General features: G+C 36.4%; 1 protein-coding gene across 1 annotated transcript in view; it reads right to left on the bottom strand.

Moving 5' to 3' along the window:
- The window catches only part of CNBD1 (cyclic nucleotide binding domain containing 1), a 500682-nt gene that overhangs the window by 20957 nt on the left and 461781 nt on the right, over positions 1-17944 (bottom strand). The window contains exon 12 of the mRNA XM_088844600.1: positions 911-970. Coding sequence (XP_088700726.1) covers positions 911-970 — 60 coding nt within the window. The remainder of the gene's footprint in view (positions 1-910; positions 971-17944) is intronic.

Here is a 17944-nt window from a genome sequence, read left to right as displayed (position 1 = left end):
ACACAATACTCAGCTGTGTTAGCCAGAAAAAAAAAAGAGTTTACTGCTCTAAAAGGTGGTGCATTGTCTTAGAACCTTATTTTGTGTTCCTTTTGAATTTTTTGCACATATCAGAGCTTATGTGTCTCAGTTGTGACATAGTCTTCAGAGATATACCATTTTTGCTTTTAAACATGCAAATATTTAGTGATATACATGAGTGAAATATTTGCAGCTGCTTCACCCACTGTGCGTATCTTACAAATGGTGCTGGATACGTGATGGTGGAGACAGTGATGATGATGGTGATAATGATGTGGCAGTAAATTTTTCAAAGTGACAAAATTTGGATTAATCTCATAGCAGGATGGAAACCACTAGAGTCAACAGCTTTTCTTTTGATGCATATATTACAAAATACAGTTTTAATCTCACTTGCAAGCTACTTTCTATGGCTCTCATAGAAAGAGACATAAAATTTCAAGGAACTCATTTTATCTTGAATTTTCCATTAACTCTTTTGTTGTTTCACCCACGCTGGTTCACTGGAAGTTTCTTGAACAATTTCCTTAACCTCTAGTCTTTGGATTCCTCCTCCGTAAAATAAGAAAAGTAATCACAGGAGTTATTGGGGTTAAATGATGCAGCATACATAATCTAAACACACAGTAGGTACTAAACGCATAATCTTCCCTCTAAGAGAAAAAATAGTTACTACAAATTTATTTGATATGTTTCTTACACAACAGTATTAATATATAAAGAACAATTGATATTTTAGTAGAAATATTGCCTTTAACATCCACTTATTTTAATAAAAAATTTCACTGTCTTTAATATTCATACTCTCTGGAAAAGCTGTTACTAATTTAATGCAGTTTGAAGAATAAGTAGCTATCCTAAATATTTGCTGCAATATATGGTATTGTACCTTGAAACTTTTCCATTCCCTCTTTTGTTCCTTTTGCAAATATTCCTTTTTGACATCCTCCTATAGAAAAACATAAGGTTAGATTAATTAAATGAGCCAATGTTTCTTTTAATTATTTAGTTTCTGTATGGTGATTCAATGTAATGCTTATAGCTAACATCGTCTTTCAATGACACGAAACAATTCTACACATGGACAGATGGTCAAAACCAAAATCAAATTGATTACTTTCTTTGCAATCTAAGATGGAGAAGCTCTATGCAGTCAGCAAAAACACGACTGGGAGCTGACTGTGGCTCAGATCATGAACTCCTTATTGCAAAATTCAGACTTAAAGAAAGTGGGGGAAACCACTAGGCCATTCACGTATGACTTAAATCAAATCCATTATGATTATATGGTGGAAGGGACAAATATATTCAAGGGATTACATCTGACAGACAGAGTGCCTAAAAAACTATGCACAGAGGTTTATAACATTGTAAAGGAGGAAGTGACCAAAACCTCAAGCAAAAGAAATGTAACGAGACAAATTAGTTGTCTGAGGAGGCCTTACAAATAGCTGAGAAAAGAAGAGAAGTGAAAGGCAAAGGAGCAAAGGAAAGATATAATAACCATCTGAATGTAGAGTTTCAACGAATAGCAAGGAGAGAAAAAAAAGCATTCTTAAGTGAACAATGCAAAGAAGTAGAGGCAAACCATAGAATGGGAAAGACTAGAAATCTCATAGAAAATTAGAGATAGCAAGGGAACATTCTATGCAAAGATGGACACAATGAAAGACAGAAACTGTCTGTACCTAACAGAAACAGAAGATATTAAGAGGTGGCAAGAATACACAGAAGAACTGTACATAAAAGGTCTTCATGACCCAGATAACCATGGCGGCGTGATCACTCATCTAGAGCCAGACATCTTGTTGTGTAAAGTCAATTGGGCCTTGATGAACAGAGTAGTGGAGGTGATAGAATTTCAGCTGAGCTATTTGAAATCCTAAGAGACGATGCTGTTAAAGTGCTGCACTCAATGTGCCAGCAAATTTGGAAAACTCAGGAGTGGCCATGGAACTGCAAAAAGTTAGTTTTCATTTCAATCCCAAAGAAGGGCAATGACAAAGAATCTTCAAAGTACCATACAATTGTACTCATTTCACATGCTAGAAAGGTAATGCTCAAAATTCTTCAATCTAGGCTTCAACAGTACATGAACTGAGAACTTCCAGATGGACAGGCTGGGTTTAGAAAAGGCAGAGAAAGCACAGATTAAATTGCCAACGTCCATTGGGTCATAGAAAAAGCATGATAATTCCAGAAAAACATCTACCTCTACTTCATTGACTACACTAAAGTCTTTGATTGTGGGATCACAAGAAACTGTGTAAAATTCTTAAAAAGATGAGAATACCAGACCACCTTACCTGCCTCCTGATAAATCTGTATGCAGGTCAAGAAGCAACAGTTAGAACTGGATCAGGAACATTGGACTGGTTCAATATTGGGAGAGGAGTACTTTGAGCCTGTATATCATCACCCTGCTTATTTAACTTCTATGTAGAGTACATCACGTGAAATGCTGGGCTGGATGAATCACAAACTGGAATCAAGCAGTATCAATAATCTCAGATATGCAAACGAAACAATCCTAATATCAGAACATGAAGAGGAACTAAAGAACATCTTAATGAAGATGAAAAAGAAGACTGAAAAAGCTGACTTAAAACTCAACATTCGAAAAACTAAGATCATGGCTCCAGTTCCATCACTTCAAGGCAAATAGATGGGGAAACAGTGGAAACAGTGACAGACTTGAATATTCACTGGGAGGATTGATGCTGAAGCTGAAGCTCCAATACTTCAGCCACCTAATACAAAGGCTGACTCCTGGAAAAGACTCTGATGCTGGGAAAGACTGAGGGCAGAAGGAGAAGGGGGTAGCAGAAGATGAAATAGTTGAATGGCATCATTGCCTCAATGAGCATGAGTTTGAGCAAACTCTGAGACATAGTGAAGGACAGGGAAGCCTGGAATGCTGCAGTCCGTGCTGCAAAGAGTCAGACATGACTGAGTGACTGAACGACAACAAATTGTGATTCAAATCTTGCATATGTATAACTGGAGGGCTGGAAAATAATAGTAGAGGTCAAATAGACAAATGATAAAAGATATGGGATAACCTATTTGAGCAATACCTCATATATTGCAGAGTCACATTTTCAAAGACAAACGGTGTCTTGAAACAAAGTCTTACTGGCAGCTTATAATGAATAATTACCAAATATATAAGCAATTTAATTATATTTATATAAAGGGACACTTAACATACACACACACACCCATGTATGCAGTCTTTCCAAGCACTCTTTGATTTTAATAAAACTTCCATTTTATAATATACAAAACTAAGGAACAGGAAGATGAAATGAGAACTGTTTCCATTTTAAAAATAAAGATTTGGTCAACATGACTCTATGCTGCTATGTATCACTAAGTTATTATTCCATTTCCTCTGTGAATATCAGCTATTTGTATTACTTTTAAATTCAAAGTGTGACTATAATGAGTGACTGTAGGTCTACATAGGGTTTCCAGGGTTGTCTAGTGTTAAAGATCCCGCCTGCCAATGCAGGAGATGTAAGAGTCGCGAGTTCCGTCCCTAGATCAGGAAGATCCCCTGGTGGAGAGCATAGCAAGCCACTCCAATATCCTTGCCTGGAAAATCCCATGGACAGAGGAGTCTGGCTATCTATAGTCCATGGGGCCGCAAAGAGTCAGACAGCTGGAGCAACTTAGCCTACAGCACACACATATATTGAATAAATGCTTATATAATATGTACCTAAATATTGAAAATCACCAACTGTATTACTAATAGCCTCCCAAAGAGTCTTTAATTATCAAATATAAAAGGTCACTTTGCATTTAGAAAGACATGTTTGCATGTCTATTATATTTATACATTTCAGAAGAGCACAAACTTGAATATTAAAAGATACATTAAGCAGAAAAAGGAATGAACCACTTATTCCAACAATCATATCAAAACCTGTAATAATACCTTTGGCTTATGTATGATCAAAATAATTCAAATTATAATGAATTGGTTTTATACTTTATCATGTGTAATAAGGATATTAAAGATATGTACAGCCACTTGTTTCTCTTCTGGAATATGGTCTTTCACATAAAATTGTAAATTTCCAGTTGTTCAGCATGATGGCTAACAATTTGTTGTAATTCATAAAATAAATAAACAAATTAATAGAAGTCACTTGAAGTATTCATCTTTCACCAAAATACATGAACACAACCTACACTAAACGTAATTCAAATCTTGGGAATTCAGCAGATGCCTAAGTACCTACCTTGTTCATTCCTTATGCTTTAACTTTAGTATTCAGAAAATATCAGCTTAAAAATGCTTCCCAAGCAGTAAATGCTATATTAAACTGATTCTGTTTTTATTTTGAGATTTGTGATAGTTTGACATTCTCCTTTGAAATTATGCCTATAATGACTCCCAGTGTGAAGCAATCCTTACAATTAATTGTAATGGCTATGAATTTACTGATATTAATATTCCTCATACAGGGATCGTCTGCTGTATAACTTCACATTATTGAATAACTAATGACCCCCTTCTCTTTTGGCAGTTCAAATGAGACATCTTTCAGTGAAAACAAAACCCAGATGTTCAGCATTAGCAGAAGTCCAGGGTGACACTCTAAACATATGCAAGGAATGGAAACCCTAGATCCTCTTTTATGTGTAAGAAATTCTGACAAGTGACTGTAAAATTTCCTAACAGCGTCATTTGGTTTTGTAAGAGTATAATTTTGTTTATGTATTAGATAATAATATCCTCCCATATTCCAGTCCTTACATTGATGTCAATACTATATTTTTTCAAAAATAAAAGTAATGATACATTAAATTTAAAAAATCATATTTATCTTCATTATTTTCATACCATTTCTACATAAAATAACAAAATAAAAAATATGTAAAAGATAATTTATATGCACTATCAAAATAAATTCTTTAATATCTTTTGTCAAAAATTTCTAAGTGGCTTCCTTCACTGTTCATTTTTAGCTTACTCAAGTATCTTCTCAGTGTGGACTTCCTTGGTTCAATTCAAGTGGAATATCTGACATTGTACACTTAATTCATTTCTCCCCACTAGAAGCTTTGCGAAGGCACTGAGTCATTTGACTTATTCATCACTCTATTTCCAAAGCCTAAATAGAGGACAGAGCAGGTGCTCAATATATATTTGTTAGTTATACAAAAGAGAAACAAAAAATCAAGTGCTTTTGTTTGTTTACTTGCCTGCCTTCCTTCCTGCCTTCCTCCCTTTCTTAGTTTAGTGGGTAAGGTGTCATCCTCCCCAAGCCAGTGTAACCATGCCCTGAATTTAATAAACAATAAACTCTATTCAAGTGAGTTAAAGCTGCACCCTAACCAACCCCTTTATAAGTGAAACTTCAGCAAATATTCTTAAATTGAAGAATAATTTGCACACTCTAAAATGTACTTTTCTTCCATTATCTGTTTGATGAGCTTTCACCACCCAAAACAAATTAATCACCCTGGAAACTTCCCTTATAACAATATTATTTTCAGTCAAACCCCTTTTCACAGAGGCAATTGCAATCTGACTTTTACCACTGTAGGTTATTTTTGACTATTTTACTAAATGAAATCATACAATATGTCATCTTTTTTGCTTCTAGTTTTATTCACTTTGCATAATATCTATAAGATTCTTTATGCTGTTATGTGTATCAGTCTGTTACATTTTATACCAAGCAGTATTCTATTGTTTTAATGAGTCACAGATAGCTAACTAACTTTCCTGTTGATGGATATTTGAGTTTTTCATTTCTTGTTATTAAGACTTAAAATACTATGAACATTCTTGTAAAAATATTTTTGTATTCATTGACCTTTGTGTTAAATACTTAGGAGTAAAAATACTGAGTCATAGAGTAGATGTATTCTTAACTTTGTTGGAAATGGCAAAGATTTCTCGAAGCTGGTTGTAAAATCTAATTGCTTTTCATCTCGCTACATGCTAATCTATGACATCAAGGTCATTAAACACATTTTTCTATGCTTTCTTCTAGAAGATTTATGGTTCTAGGTTTTACGGTTACTTTATCTGTATTAAATGATGATGATGATGATTTTATTTTTATAGAATGAGGATAGGGTTATTATACATTCTTTCCATATAAATATTCAGTTATATGTTCTTTTTTTCATTTTTAAATTTTAGCCATTCTGCTACATATAAAATAGTATCCAATTGTGGTTTCACATTGGATTTTTCTATTGATTAATGATACTGAACACTTTTCACATGTTTATTGATCACTCCCCTATTTTATTCTGTGATATGTTTGTTCAAATCCTTTGCTATTTTCAATTTAGTGTTCCATTTTATTGCTATGTCTCCTGGGAAATGTGTATGTGAGTCAAGAAGCCAGAGTTAGAATTGGACATGGAACACCTGACTGGTTCAAAACTGGGAAAGGAGTACGACAAAGTCCTGTATTGTCTCCCTGCTTAATTAACTTCTATGCAGAGTACCTCACGTGAAATCTTGGACTGGAAGAAGCACAACCTGGAATCAAGGTTGCTTGGAGAAATAACAAGCTGAGATAGGCAGGTGACACCTCCCCAGTGGCAGAAAGTGAAGAGGAACTAAGGGGCCTCTTGATGAGGGTGAGAGAGGAGAGTGAGAAACCTGGCTTGAAACTCAGCATTCAAAAAATGAGGATCACGGCATCCGGCCTCATTACTTCATGGCAAATAGAAGGGGAAACAGAGAAACCAATGACAGATTTTATTTTCTTGGGCTCAAAATCACTGCGGGTTGTGACTGCAGTCACAAAATTAAAAGACACTTGCCCCTTGGGAGAAAAGCCATGACAAACCTAGACAGCAAATTAAAAAAGCAGAAACATTACTTTGCCAAAGAAAAAGTCCACATAGCCAAAGCTATGGTTTTTCCAGTAGTCATGTTAGGATTTGAGAGTTGGACCATAGAGAAGGCTGAGCACTGAAGAATCAGTGCTTCCAAACTGTGGTTTTGGAGAAGACTCTTGAGAGTTCCTTGGACTGCAAGGAGATCCAACCAGACCATTCTAAAGGAGATCAATCCTGGGTGTTCATTGGAAGGACTGATGCTAAAGCTGAAACTCCAATATTTTGTCCACCTGATGTGAAGGGCTGACTCTTTGGGAAAGACCCTGAGGCTGGGAAAGATTGAGGGCAAAAGGAGAAGGAGGAGGCATAGGATGAGATGGTTAGATAGCATTATTGACTCAATGGACATGAATTTGAGCAAACTCTGTGCGATAGTAAAGGACAAGGGAGCCGGACACAGTACAGTCCACGGGATAGCAAAGAGTCGAACATGACAGCAGCTGAACAGCATTATTAGTATTAATTCTATTCGTTAGTTTCTTAAATTTATAATATATAAATAATTATTGAAACAACTAGATTTTTTTCTTTGAGCAACCCCACCCATCATTTTCAAATACCTTAATATTTCCTATCAACAAGACTTTTCCTACACGCTCATAATTAGGAGACTCATAACATGATTAAGAAGCTGTCTGCCTAACTTTTTTACTTTTTCTTAAATATTCCTTTCTTCCTTTTGTAATTAGGACATATTTTATGGGGGAGTTACTTTAGAAATGCTCCATTCCTCTTTGCATCTTTGGCCCCAATTATTTATTTGTGTTTGGAAACATGGTTTTCAATTTTATTCAAAAGGTATAATCAATATTATATATTGATATATAATTTATAGTGTAAATAATATATATTGTATATATAATCAGTTCAGTTCAGTTGCTCAGTCGTGTTCAACTTTTTGAGACCCCATGAATCACAGCACGCCAAGCCTCCCTGTCCATCACCAACTCCCAGAGTTCATTCAAACTCATGTCCATCGAGTTGGTGATGCCATCCAGCCATCTCATTCTCTGTTGTCCCCTTCTCCTCCCGCCCCCAATCCTTCCCAGCATCAGCGTCTTTTCCAGTGAGTCAACTCATCGCATGAGGTGGCCAAAGTATTGGAGTTTCAGCTTATAGGTAAATAATATTATATATATTCAGACTCCAGGCAGCCGCTGCTACATGTGCTCATTGCTATGGAGTGTCCCTCTCCCAAGCTCTCTCAGTGGATAGAACAAGTCTATGTACCCAGTTAAACCAACGTTCAATACTTTCAATTTCAGTGTGCTACTACAGGTTTCTTTCTAGTTTTCTTCTTCTCTTTTACAAATTGTAACTAACTTCTCTAATAGTGAGTAAACTGGCTTGAGTCTTCCTTAACATATCTATGTGTTTGGTTAATCTTCCGGTAGGTGATCAATTTCCTATCTCTAGCACTGTTCACTTCCTCCTTAGGGAATTCCCCCCATGGAAGCTCCACCTCAGACATCCTACACTGGGGCTACTCCTGCTATCCCAGTGCCCTCCTCAGTAATCCTGGATATTCACACTGCCCGCTGGTGGATCCCTGCGAATGTACAGACAACAGCCTGCTGAGTGCCTCCCACCTGATAGTCCGCACCTTGTCCCCTCCCTTCGGAAATCCTCACCCCATGCACACTCCAACATTAGGGCTTGGCAGCACCGTATGCAAGGAACCCGCTTCCCTCCTCAACCTCCAAAATCTTGCATGGCATTTCTAGACCCTCTGGAAGGGATCTACACTCTACCCTCTACCCTCTCCAGGGCTGACACCCTGTAAAAGAGGCAGCCCTCCTAAGTGGGCAACCTCCTCCAGCTTCAAAAGCTAGGGACTCAGCACCAGCTTGTCACATCACCTTTAGGCTGCATGTGCTCTCACAATGTGTTTGCTGCCCTTCTGCAGGGAGGCCCTCCTAACCTGAAGATAAGTAATTTTGCTTTAAACTCAAAGAGTGAATCTACACTAAAAATAGATATCTTATGTCTTGATAAATACTGATGATGCTTTCCCATAAACATATTAAAAAAAAAAATGTCTTCTCTGACTTCCATTAGAAATACAGGCAAAGCACTGTAAGAAACTGCAAGGTTTGTTTCCAGTGAAGGTTGGCAGGGATGGCTGGTGGTCTTGCTTTGCACAGTCGTTCAGGGACCCTGACTCTTCCCATCACATGGCTCCATCATTCCAGAGGCCTCAGCGTCCTCTTCTAGATCCTCTGAATTCAGAATCAAACAAGAGAAGATGGAGAATGAAGGATCATGCGTGGGGAATCTGAAAACTACAAGAAAATCTGAAAAACGTAATCTAGCTGTGTGTTCAGGAGGAAAGTGAAAAGACTTGGTTGTATAAACAGTTAATTTCATCACAACATTATGTTTAGGCCTTTGTGAACTGCCAGGATAGTTCATGGCTGATCATATAGAAGAAAAAGAGATATAAATAAAATTTTTGTAGAGTGTATGCCAACTAAATAATGGGTTGTTTTTAACAAAATGGAAATATGTCATTGAGCAATAATAAATTCTAATCAATATTGAGATTTTTAAACTTTTTTTTGTAGGTGATATATTGTAATAATTTTTCAGATTTTTATTAAAAGAAGATTACATGAGGCAGTTCTATATAACTTATAACATGAATTTTCTCTGATTCCTTTTAAAATAACCCTTAAGAAATCATCCAATTTTAGTGCTGTGAGAAACAGACCTATGAAATCATCTACAGCTTAAAATATTGAAGATGCTATACTTAGGTAGCAAATATTAACTCTTTTTCCTTCTCTATTTAAAGTATTCCAATCTTACCCACTTAAACTCTCAAACCTATCACAAAATATTGCCTTTGAAGAAACAAAGCACCTGGAATAAAAGAAAGAAAATGGCAACTGAATATATACTTTAAAAATCATCTCTAATTGTTTACAGTGACATTTAATCTTGCAATTTAGATGACAAGATTAGAAAATTAGACTTTTGTAATTTAAACCTAACATCCATTTTCCAAGTAACATTGTGTGACAGATTAAAGAAACATAAATAATAATCAAATTATATTGTCCTATTTCCATAATTTTAGGAAAGCATTCATTTAGAGTGTTGCTAATAAATAAGAGAGAGTGATTATTTAAGAACTACAACAAAAATCCATTGTTTAGCCAAAGCAAAACACCAACAAACTTTCTAAAGGACCTAATCCAACCTTAAGCAAAGACACATGACTTTTGATCCTTGTATTTGTATAGAAACAACATTTAGGTAAAGATTATAAAATCCTTAGGATGGAATGTTAGATATAATTTTATTAGCCCCATAGTACTGGGCTTCCTCAGTGACCCAAAGGTAAAGAATCCATCTGCAATACAATGCAATGCAGGATATGTGGGTTTGATTCCTGGGTGGGGAAGATCCCCTGGAGAAGGAAATGGCAACCCACTCTAATAATCTTGCTTGGGAAATTCTAAAGACAGAGGAGCATGGGAGGCTACAGTCCATGTGATCATGAAAGAGTTGGACATGTGGTAGCAACTAAACAACAATAAATAGTACTGCAAGTTTTCTCTGTAAGTTTCTTAACACATGGAATCCCAGTCTTAACTTGAACACTCCCAGGGGATGGGGTTTCAGCAGGTCACATAAAGGACCTAATAAAATGTTGTCTTACACTGGTTTGAAACAAGGTTTCTTATGACTTTTAACTATTAATTCTTATTCTATAACCTGGACAATGAATACATGAAATATTTTTAATAATGATGATCAATATAATGTAATTCATTTTATTTATTTTGTGTGCCTTTCTTGATATCAATTCTTTAATATTTCTAACTAAATTGTCAACTCTTCTTTCGAAGAGAATACTGGAAGTGGGTAGCCTATCCCTTCTCCAAGGGATCTTCCTGACCCAGAAATCGAATTGGGATCTCCTGCATTGCAGGTGGATTCTTTACCAGCTGAGCTACCAAGGAAGCCCTGTATATACCTACTATCAAAGAAATGCCAAGTATCCATTCCCAATGAGAACTATTTCCAGAAGAAAATTTTCTCAATTATTAATATAGAAATATTCCTGCTTAGTTTGTTCCTATTATTTACTGTTTATGAGCACCAAGCTGGAGAGACTGTGTCATTTTTAGGTAAATATCCAGTGGGATATCTAATTCCGTATGGCTGTAAGAAAACAAGTGTTGACTGAGCATTTCTTCACACTCACATTCCAGAGAAGTGAAAGAAAAATACTAAAATAAAATCAAATGGATAGTAGTATTAGAGAGGAGCGTAGAACAAACCAGTAAGATATAAGATAGAAGGCAAAATGATGTGATAAACAAAGAAAATTATAATCTCATCTAAATCAATGTTCAGTTCAGTTCAGTTCAGTCGCTCAGTCGTGTCTGACTCTTAGCGACCCCGTGAATCACAGCACACCAGGCCTCCCTGTCCATCACCAACTCCCGGAGTTCACTCAAACTTATGTCCGCAGAGTCGGTGATGCCATCCAGCCATCTCATTCTCCGTCGTCCCCTTCTCCTCCCACCCCCAATCCCTGCCAGCATCAGAGTCTTTTCCAGTGAGCCAACTCGTCGCATGACGTGGCCAAAGTATTGGAGTTTCAGCTTTAGCATCAGTCCCTCCAATGAACACCCAGGACTGACCTCCTTTAGAATGGACTGGTTGGATCTAAATCAATGTTAGGTATATTAAAAAAACAAAACAAAAAAAAAAACTTTTCCTGCAGAATGAACATTTGCAGAATGAACATTTTCAGAATGAACATTGTGTTCTGAATTCAGCCAGTTACTGACTATACTAAGTGGCTTCTTTGAATGTCACTTCACTGTCAGAGTTGTTGACTTCAGTATGCGTCTTCAGAATAAAGTAATTCCACAATTAGAAGGTGAACTGGGAGCTCTCCTCTAGAAGAAACCTCGAGTAAGTTTTGGGTCAGAGAACCAGAGCAGCACAGCCGTTTCCCAGCTTTCTGCTACTGTAGGCCCTGAGCATGTGAGGCCTGAAGGAGTCCACAACCAGACACATATCTGCAGTATCAGCAGTTTCCCCCTGCCACCCAGTTTCCATGTGACCCCGCAGAACTACAGCTCCTTCAAACAGATTCCGCGTTTCTTGGCTTTGTACAACATTCATGCTGGTTTGAACATAGCCTTCCAGCTGTCAGTGTGGAGTCTCTTATGTAAATATAGACATAAATTCAAGAACCATAAAATATATAGGACTCAATAGATACACTTGATGCTATATTATATTCTTGAAAATTAAAAACATAACTAGCTTTTCTTTTAACACTTCCAAGAAATAGTAAAATGGATATAGTTGATGATTCACTCTTAAGTTATAAGATTGAACTGAGGTTTTATCTAACATTAAAAAATAAGGAAAGACAGAAAGAAAGAAAATGAAAGGAATGAGAGTAAAGTTAGAAAGTTGAAAACCAAATCTGGGATTTTCAAGATTCATGACACATGTCCCAGAAGGGATAACAGAGCCTTTACAATCAGAGAACTTGAGCGTTCAGATGTCACAGTTGCCTTTCTAGATCATCTCCTTGTGGCTTTATCCTTGTTTCTTCCACTCCAGCCACACTGGCCTCTTTTCTGTTCCTTGCAGTTGCTTAACATGCTAATTCAGGCAAGAATCAGTCTTTGTATACGTCTGTTCCCTTTGTCTAGAACACTTTTACAATAAATGTTAGATTCATTACCTCAACTTTTTTCAGGTCTCTGGTCACATATCAACCTATCCACAGGGCCTTGCTTATCTGAGCTTTATAGAATAACACACTTCATGCAAAGCACTCCACGTTTTGCTATTTTTATCGTCACAATGTTGAATCAAAATCACTTATTTATTCACTGTTGATCTCCTTCCCTAGACTTCTGGCACTTGCTGTTTGTCACCTACTCTGTCCTCTGCACTCAGATACTGCCTGGAACAGAGCAGGTACATAACAAATATTTCATGAATAACCCAATTAATGAATACTGAATGGTAGGAATCAAAGAAAATTTCCCACCCTTTGGAAAGAGTCATGTGTTCAGAACAAAAGACCCCAACATTCATTGACAAGGAGTCAAAACAGAAACTTAAAAAATAAAACACAGTGAAAAAAATGAGGTTTGCCTCAGATTATTTATTTGTAAAATGTACAATGAAGCAGTAACATAATATTGAAGCTATAGTTATTTACTCAACTAATCAAGCATTCAAGTGTGAGTTGAAAGTAAAACATTTTGGTATATAGAACATAGAGAAATGGACACATTAAAAAAAATCCAAGAGAGAAAAGGCACATTGGAAGACATAAGAAAGAGAAAAAAATAAAATAGAAGCAGTGTTTCAGAAATTGCTAACAATTCTGCACTAACTTTATAGATGAATTTAAGAAGAACATTAGATACAATGGGATACAAAATGTAAATCTGCATATTTTATTTGGGTCATATCATGTAAACTCATTTCTACTGGAAAATGGAAGCATATATCTGGATCAATGAGCAATGTTCACTATGATTGCTCTATATAAATTTCCAATAGAAATATTGATATTATGTTTTATTTTGTGTTCAGTTCAGTTCAGTTCAGTCGCTCAGTCATGTCCGACTCTTTGTGACCCCATGAATCACAGCACGCCAGGCCTCCCTGTCCATCACCAACTCCCGGAGTTCACTCAAACTCATGTCCATTGAGTCGGTGATACCATCCAGCCATCTCATTCTCTGTTGTCCCCGTCTCCTCCCACCTCCAATCCCTCCCAGCATCAGAGTCTTTTCCAGTGAGTCAACTCGTCGCATGAGGTGGCCAAAGTATTGGAGTTTCAGCTTTAGCATCAGTCCTTCCAATGAACACTCAGGATTGATCTCCTCTAGAATGGTCTGGTTGGATCTCCTTGCAGTCCAAGGGACTCTCAAGAGTCTTCTCCAACACCACAGTTCAAAAACATCAATTCTTCGGCGATCAGCTTTCTTCACAGTTCAACTCTCACATCCATACATGACCACTGGAATATTTTGTTTTAGTAGGATGAAATATTAAAGGACAAAATAGATCTTAGTTTTTATTTCAGTTATTTTCTGTATATATCATTCTTGAATCAGATGAGTCAAAATTTTGAAAAGAGAAGCTGATATCTCTGGTTAACAGTGTTAAAGACAACATATAAAGAAGACATTGATCAAATTATTTCAAAATGCAATTATTTTCAAAATAAATTGTTTTGGGGGGACTTAAACAGTTATTGAACCAAACTCAGTCAGATACACTATTTATCTTATTTACTAAAACAAAAAATATAAGTGAAGCTTATTTTAAAGTTTTTAAAAGTATAAAGGTATGTGAAATAAACATTGTAAAAAATCTATCTTATTATTCCCTCCAATAACACTTCCTACCTTATAGCTAATCATTGACAGATGACAATGGCAAGTTTTCTAGAATGTGAAAGTTAGGCTTAGAATAACAAGGACAGAGATCTATAAAGATATGCTTTCAAATATACTACTGTATTCAGAAGGGCACCTGAAGGATTTTCAGAAAGAATATTTGGATTTCCTTGTTTCACGACAGGAAATCAGTCCAGTTCTCTAATCCTCATGAGAGCATGCATTATCAGAACATGGGAATTTTTATTTTTTACAACACAGAACTGACATATAAATGGATTACTTGAGTAAGAAAATTCACTTGATTAGTAAGTAATTTCTGATGTACACTTTGACAATTCTAAATATAAATTAAATTTTAAATATAAATAGCATTTACCATTTATAGCAGTCTTCATTTATAAAACATGGCAAGTGGACTAGGTGTATTTTTATGTTCACCTCATCTTAACTTCTTAGTGGTTAAAGATAGAGAAAGACTGCTTCTACATTTAAACAGCTTACATTTTAGTAGGGTAGAGAGGTGACTTCAAATGTCTTACCAGTAAAATTAAATGATGCACAAGGTACAAAAGCAGTGCTGAACAGGAGAGAGACAGAGAGGAATTTTCCCAGCAGCGTTGCAGCTTTGGGAAAGACTTTAGAGAGAAAATTTCCTGTGGATGGGATTAGAAAGATGAACTTGCCAGGCTGATAAAAGAATAGAACATAGGCAAAGGCACAGAGGCATGAAATAGGCCAGTACACTAAAAATACTTTCAAGCAATTTTGTATTAGTTGATCATAACAAAGAGTAAATGGCAGGAGAAAACCCTGGAAAAGTCTATAGGGGCTGAGCCATGGATGAGCTGGTATTAGCTGAGTTACTTGAACCTTAACTTATAAGCCATGGGATATGAATGAATGGGTTTTAGAACTAGAAGAGAGTATAGTTATATTATCTAAATTTAAAATTTTAAAGTCATCTATAATCATTTAATAATTGTGATCTGTAAGCAGCATCACACGAAGCACCTTAGACTCTATGTCCATTTGTTTAAAAAAGTCCAGAGTTTAAGCTTCACAGAAGAGTCTGAAATATATACAATCAAATGGGGAAAATCGTGGGCTTAGAGGAAAGGTCATTAACTTGAGAAATGTATCAGGTTTGCTGAAACACAGAGGAGTTCAGTTCAGTTCAGTCGCTCAGTCGTGTCCGACTCTCCGCGACCCCATGAATCACAGCACGCCAGGCCTCCCTGTCCATCACCAACTCCCGGAGTACACTCAAACTCATGTCCACAGAGTCGGTGATGCCATCCAGCCATCTCATTCTCCGTCGTCCCCTTCTCCTCCCGCCCCCAACCTTTCCCAGCATCAGAGTCTTTTCCAGTGAGTCAACTCGTCGCATGAGGTGGCCAAAGTATTGCAGTTTCAGCTTTAGCATCAGTCCCTCCAATGAACATCCAGGATTGATCTCCTCTAGAATGGATTGGTTGGATCTCCTTGCAGTATAAGGGACTCTCGGAAAGTTATGACCAACCTTGATAGTATATTAAAAAGCAGAGACATTACTTTGCCAACAAAGGTCCGTCTAGTCAAGGCAATGGTTTTTCCCATGGTCATGTATGGATGTGAGAGTTGGACTGTGAAGAAGGCTGACCGCCGAAGAATCGATGCTTTTGAACACAGAGGAGACGGTTATCAAAATGTGATTTGGCCTGGATTCCCTATTACATTTCACTTGTTTCAATTCTTATGTAAACTTTTGAAATATTAATTCACCGTATTTTTTGTTTTCAATCAGTTAAAGATATTTTTATCTACTTTATACAAGGCCCTGAGCTTAGTGCTGTTGTGAGGTTTCTGAAATTTGAAAAGTATTGTCCTTATAATGTATAATCTTGTTGTGGATATAAGGCTTAAACATTTTAAATAATAAATAATGGAAGATTTAAATAAAAGAAGCTATCCCAAGGTAACAGCTTTATTGCTGAATCACTTTATTGCTAAAGAAATAATACTGTTCACTCGTGGCTTCCTTAGAAATTCCTCTTATCTTTAATTCTATGATTTATTACCAATCTTACCAAATGGATCTAGTCTAGACAGAGTAGTTAGTCAATCATCAAAAATATTTTTGTAATTATAATATTAGATCTAGGGTTAGTCATCATAAAGCATATTGTAGAAATGGATGCCAGAAGAAGGTGATAATCAAAAGAGAATAGGATTCTTAACAATGGATAAAATTGAATACCTTGATTCATGTAGCAGAAGTCACCACAAATATAAGACTGCATGAAATAAAATATAAATAGGTAAAGCATTAACTTGTTTGAGTCAAAGCCTATCAACAGAAAATTGAACTTGCAACTAAACATTCAGGGAGTTTCCAAGGCAGTCCCAGAGCTCTTCTAGTCTTTAAATGGTGTGAAAGCAGAGTAATACAATATTTGACTATTTTAAGGACTGTTTTGAATGCATGATGCTCTATGGTACCATTTGATACCAAAGATCAGCCAAGGATCTGTAAATTTCAAATGTAATAAATTCAGAAATAAGTAGAAAAATCAATGAGGCCTACATTATCAGGAGTGTGTTGTCAAACTTTATTAATAGATGAGATGTTGAATGTCTTTGCAGTTAGCAGTCATTAGAGCAATGATGGGCTATGAGCATGCACACTATTTCACACTTGAATTAATGTGAATGTTTTCTTCTTATTGATGTTTTCTTTTTAAAATGGCATAGGAATTAATCTCCAGACTTATTTCAGTTATCCATAAAATTTCCATGAATGATAGTTTATAAGCAAAAGAATTTCAAAGATAATAGTAGAAATTTTAAGACTATCCTAAAACCATGAAAATAAAATTAGATAAAAGTAAATATTTACATACATTTAATTACTCCAATACTGTGGCCACCTGATGCAAAGAACTGACTCATTTGAAAAATCCCTGATGCTGGGAAAGATGGAGGTCAGGAGGAGAAGGGGACGACAGAGGATGAGATGGTTGGATGACATCACTAACTCAATGGACATGGGTTTGGGTGGAGTTCGGGAGTTGGTGATGGACAGGGAGGCCTGGCGTGCTGCGGTTCATGGGGTTGCAAAGAGTCGGACACGACCAAGAGACGGATCTCACTGACTGAATTATAATATCATATAAGCAGTAAAGAATGGATTGCTCAAGATACCCATTACTCAATAGAGAGGAATTAAGAACCTGGGCTCTGAAACCATGTATCCTGGTTTCAAGCTCCAGCCATAAGCTTTAGTAGGCAGATGATTTGGGGATTATCTAACTCCCCAGTAGCTCAAATTATTATATTAAAAACAGATACTGATAGCATTACTTCATAGAATTCTTGTAAGGGTTTGACTATTAAATGTAAAGCATATAGTAAATTGCTGTTCAATCACTGAGTCATGTCCGACTCTTTGCGACCCCATGAAGTGCAGCATGACAGGCTTCCCTGTCCTCACTATCGCCCAGAGTTTGCTCAGACTCATGTCCACTGAGTCAATGATGCCATCCAACTATATCTGATCTGTCAAGTATTATTACTACTCAAATATGGCAATATAAAATCATAAAATTGAAAATAAAAAAGCTACTTCTAGTATCTTTTGAAAAACAAAGCTCTGTTGAATGTTGTAC

The sequence above is a fragment of the Moschus berezovskii genome, chromosome 16 (assembly GCF_049115385.1).
Source record: "Moschus berezovskii isolate FMDL1 chromosome 16, NW_MosBer_1.0, whole genome shotgun sequence".
Classification (NCBI taxonomy): Eukaryota; Metazoa; Chordata; class Mammalia; order Artiodactyla; family Moschidae; genus Moschus; species Moschus berezovskii.
The sequence above is the reverse complement of the archived record's forward strand: the minus strand, read 5'-3'. Positions and strand labels throughout refer to the sequence as shown.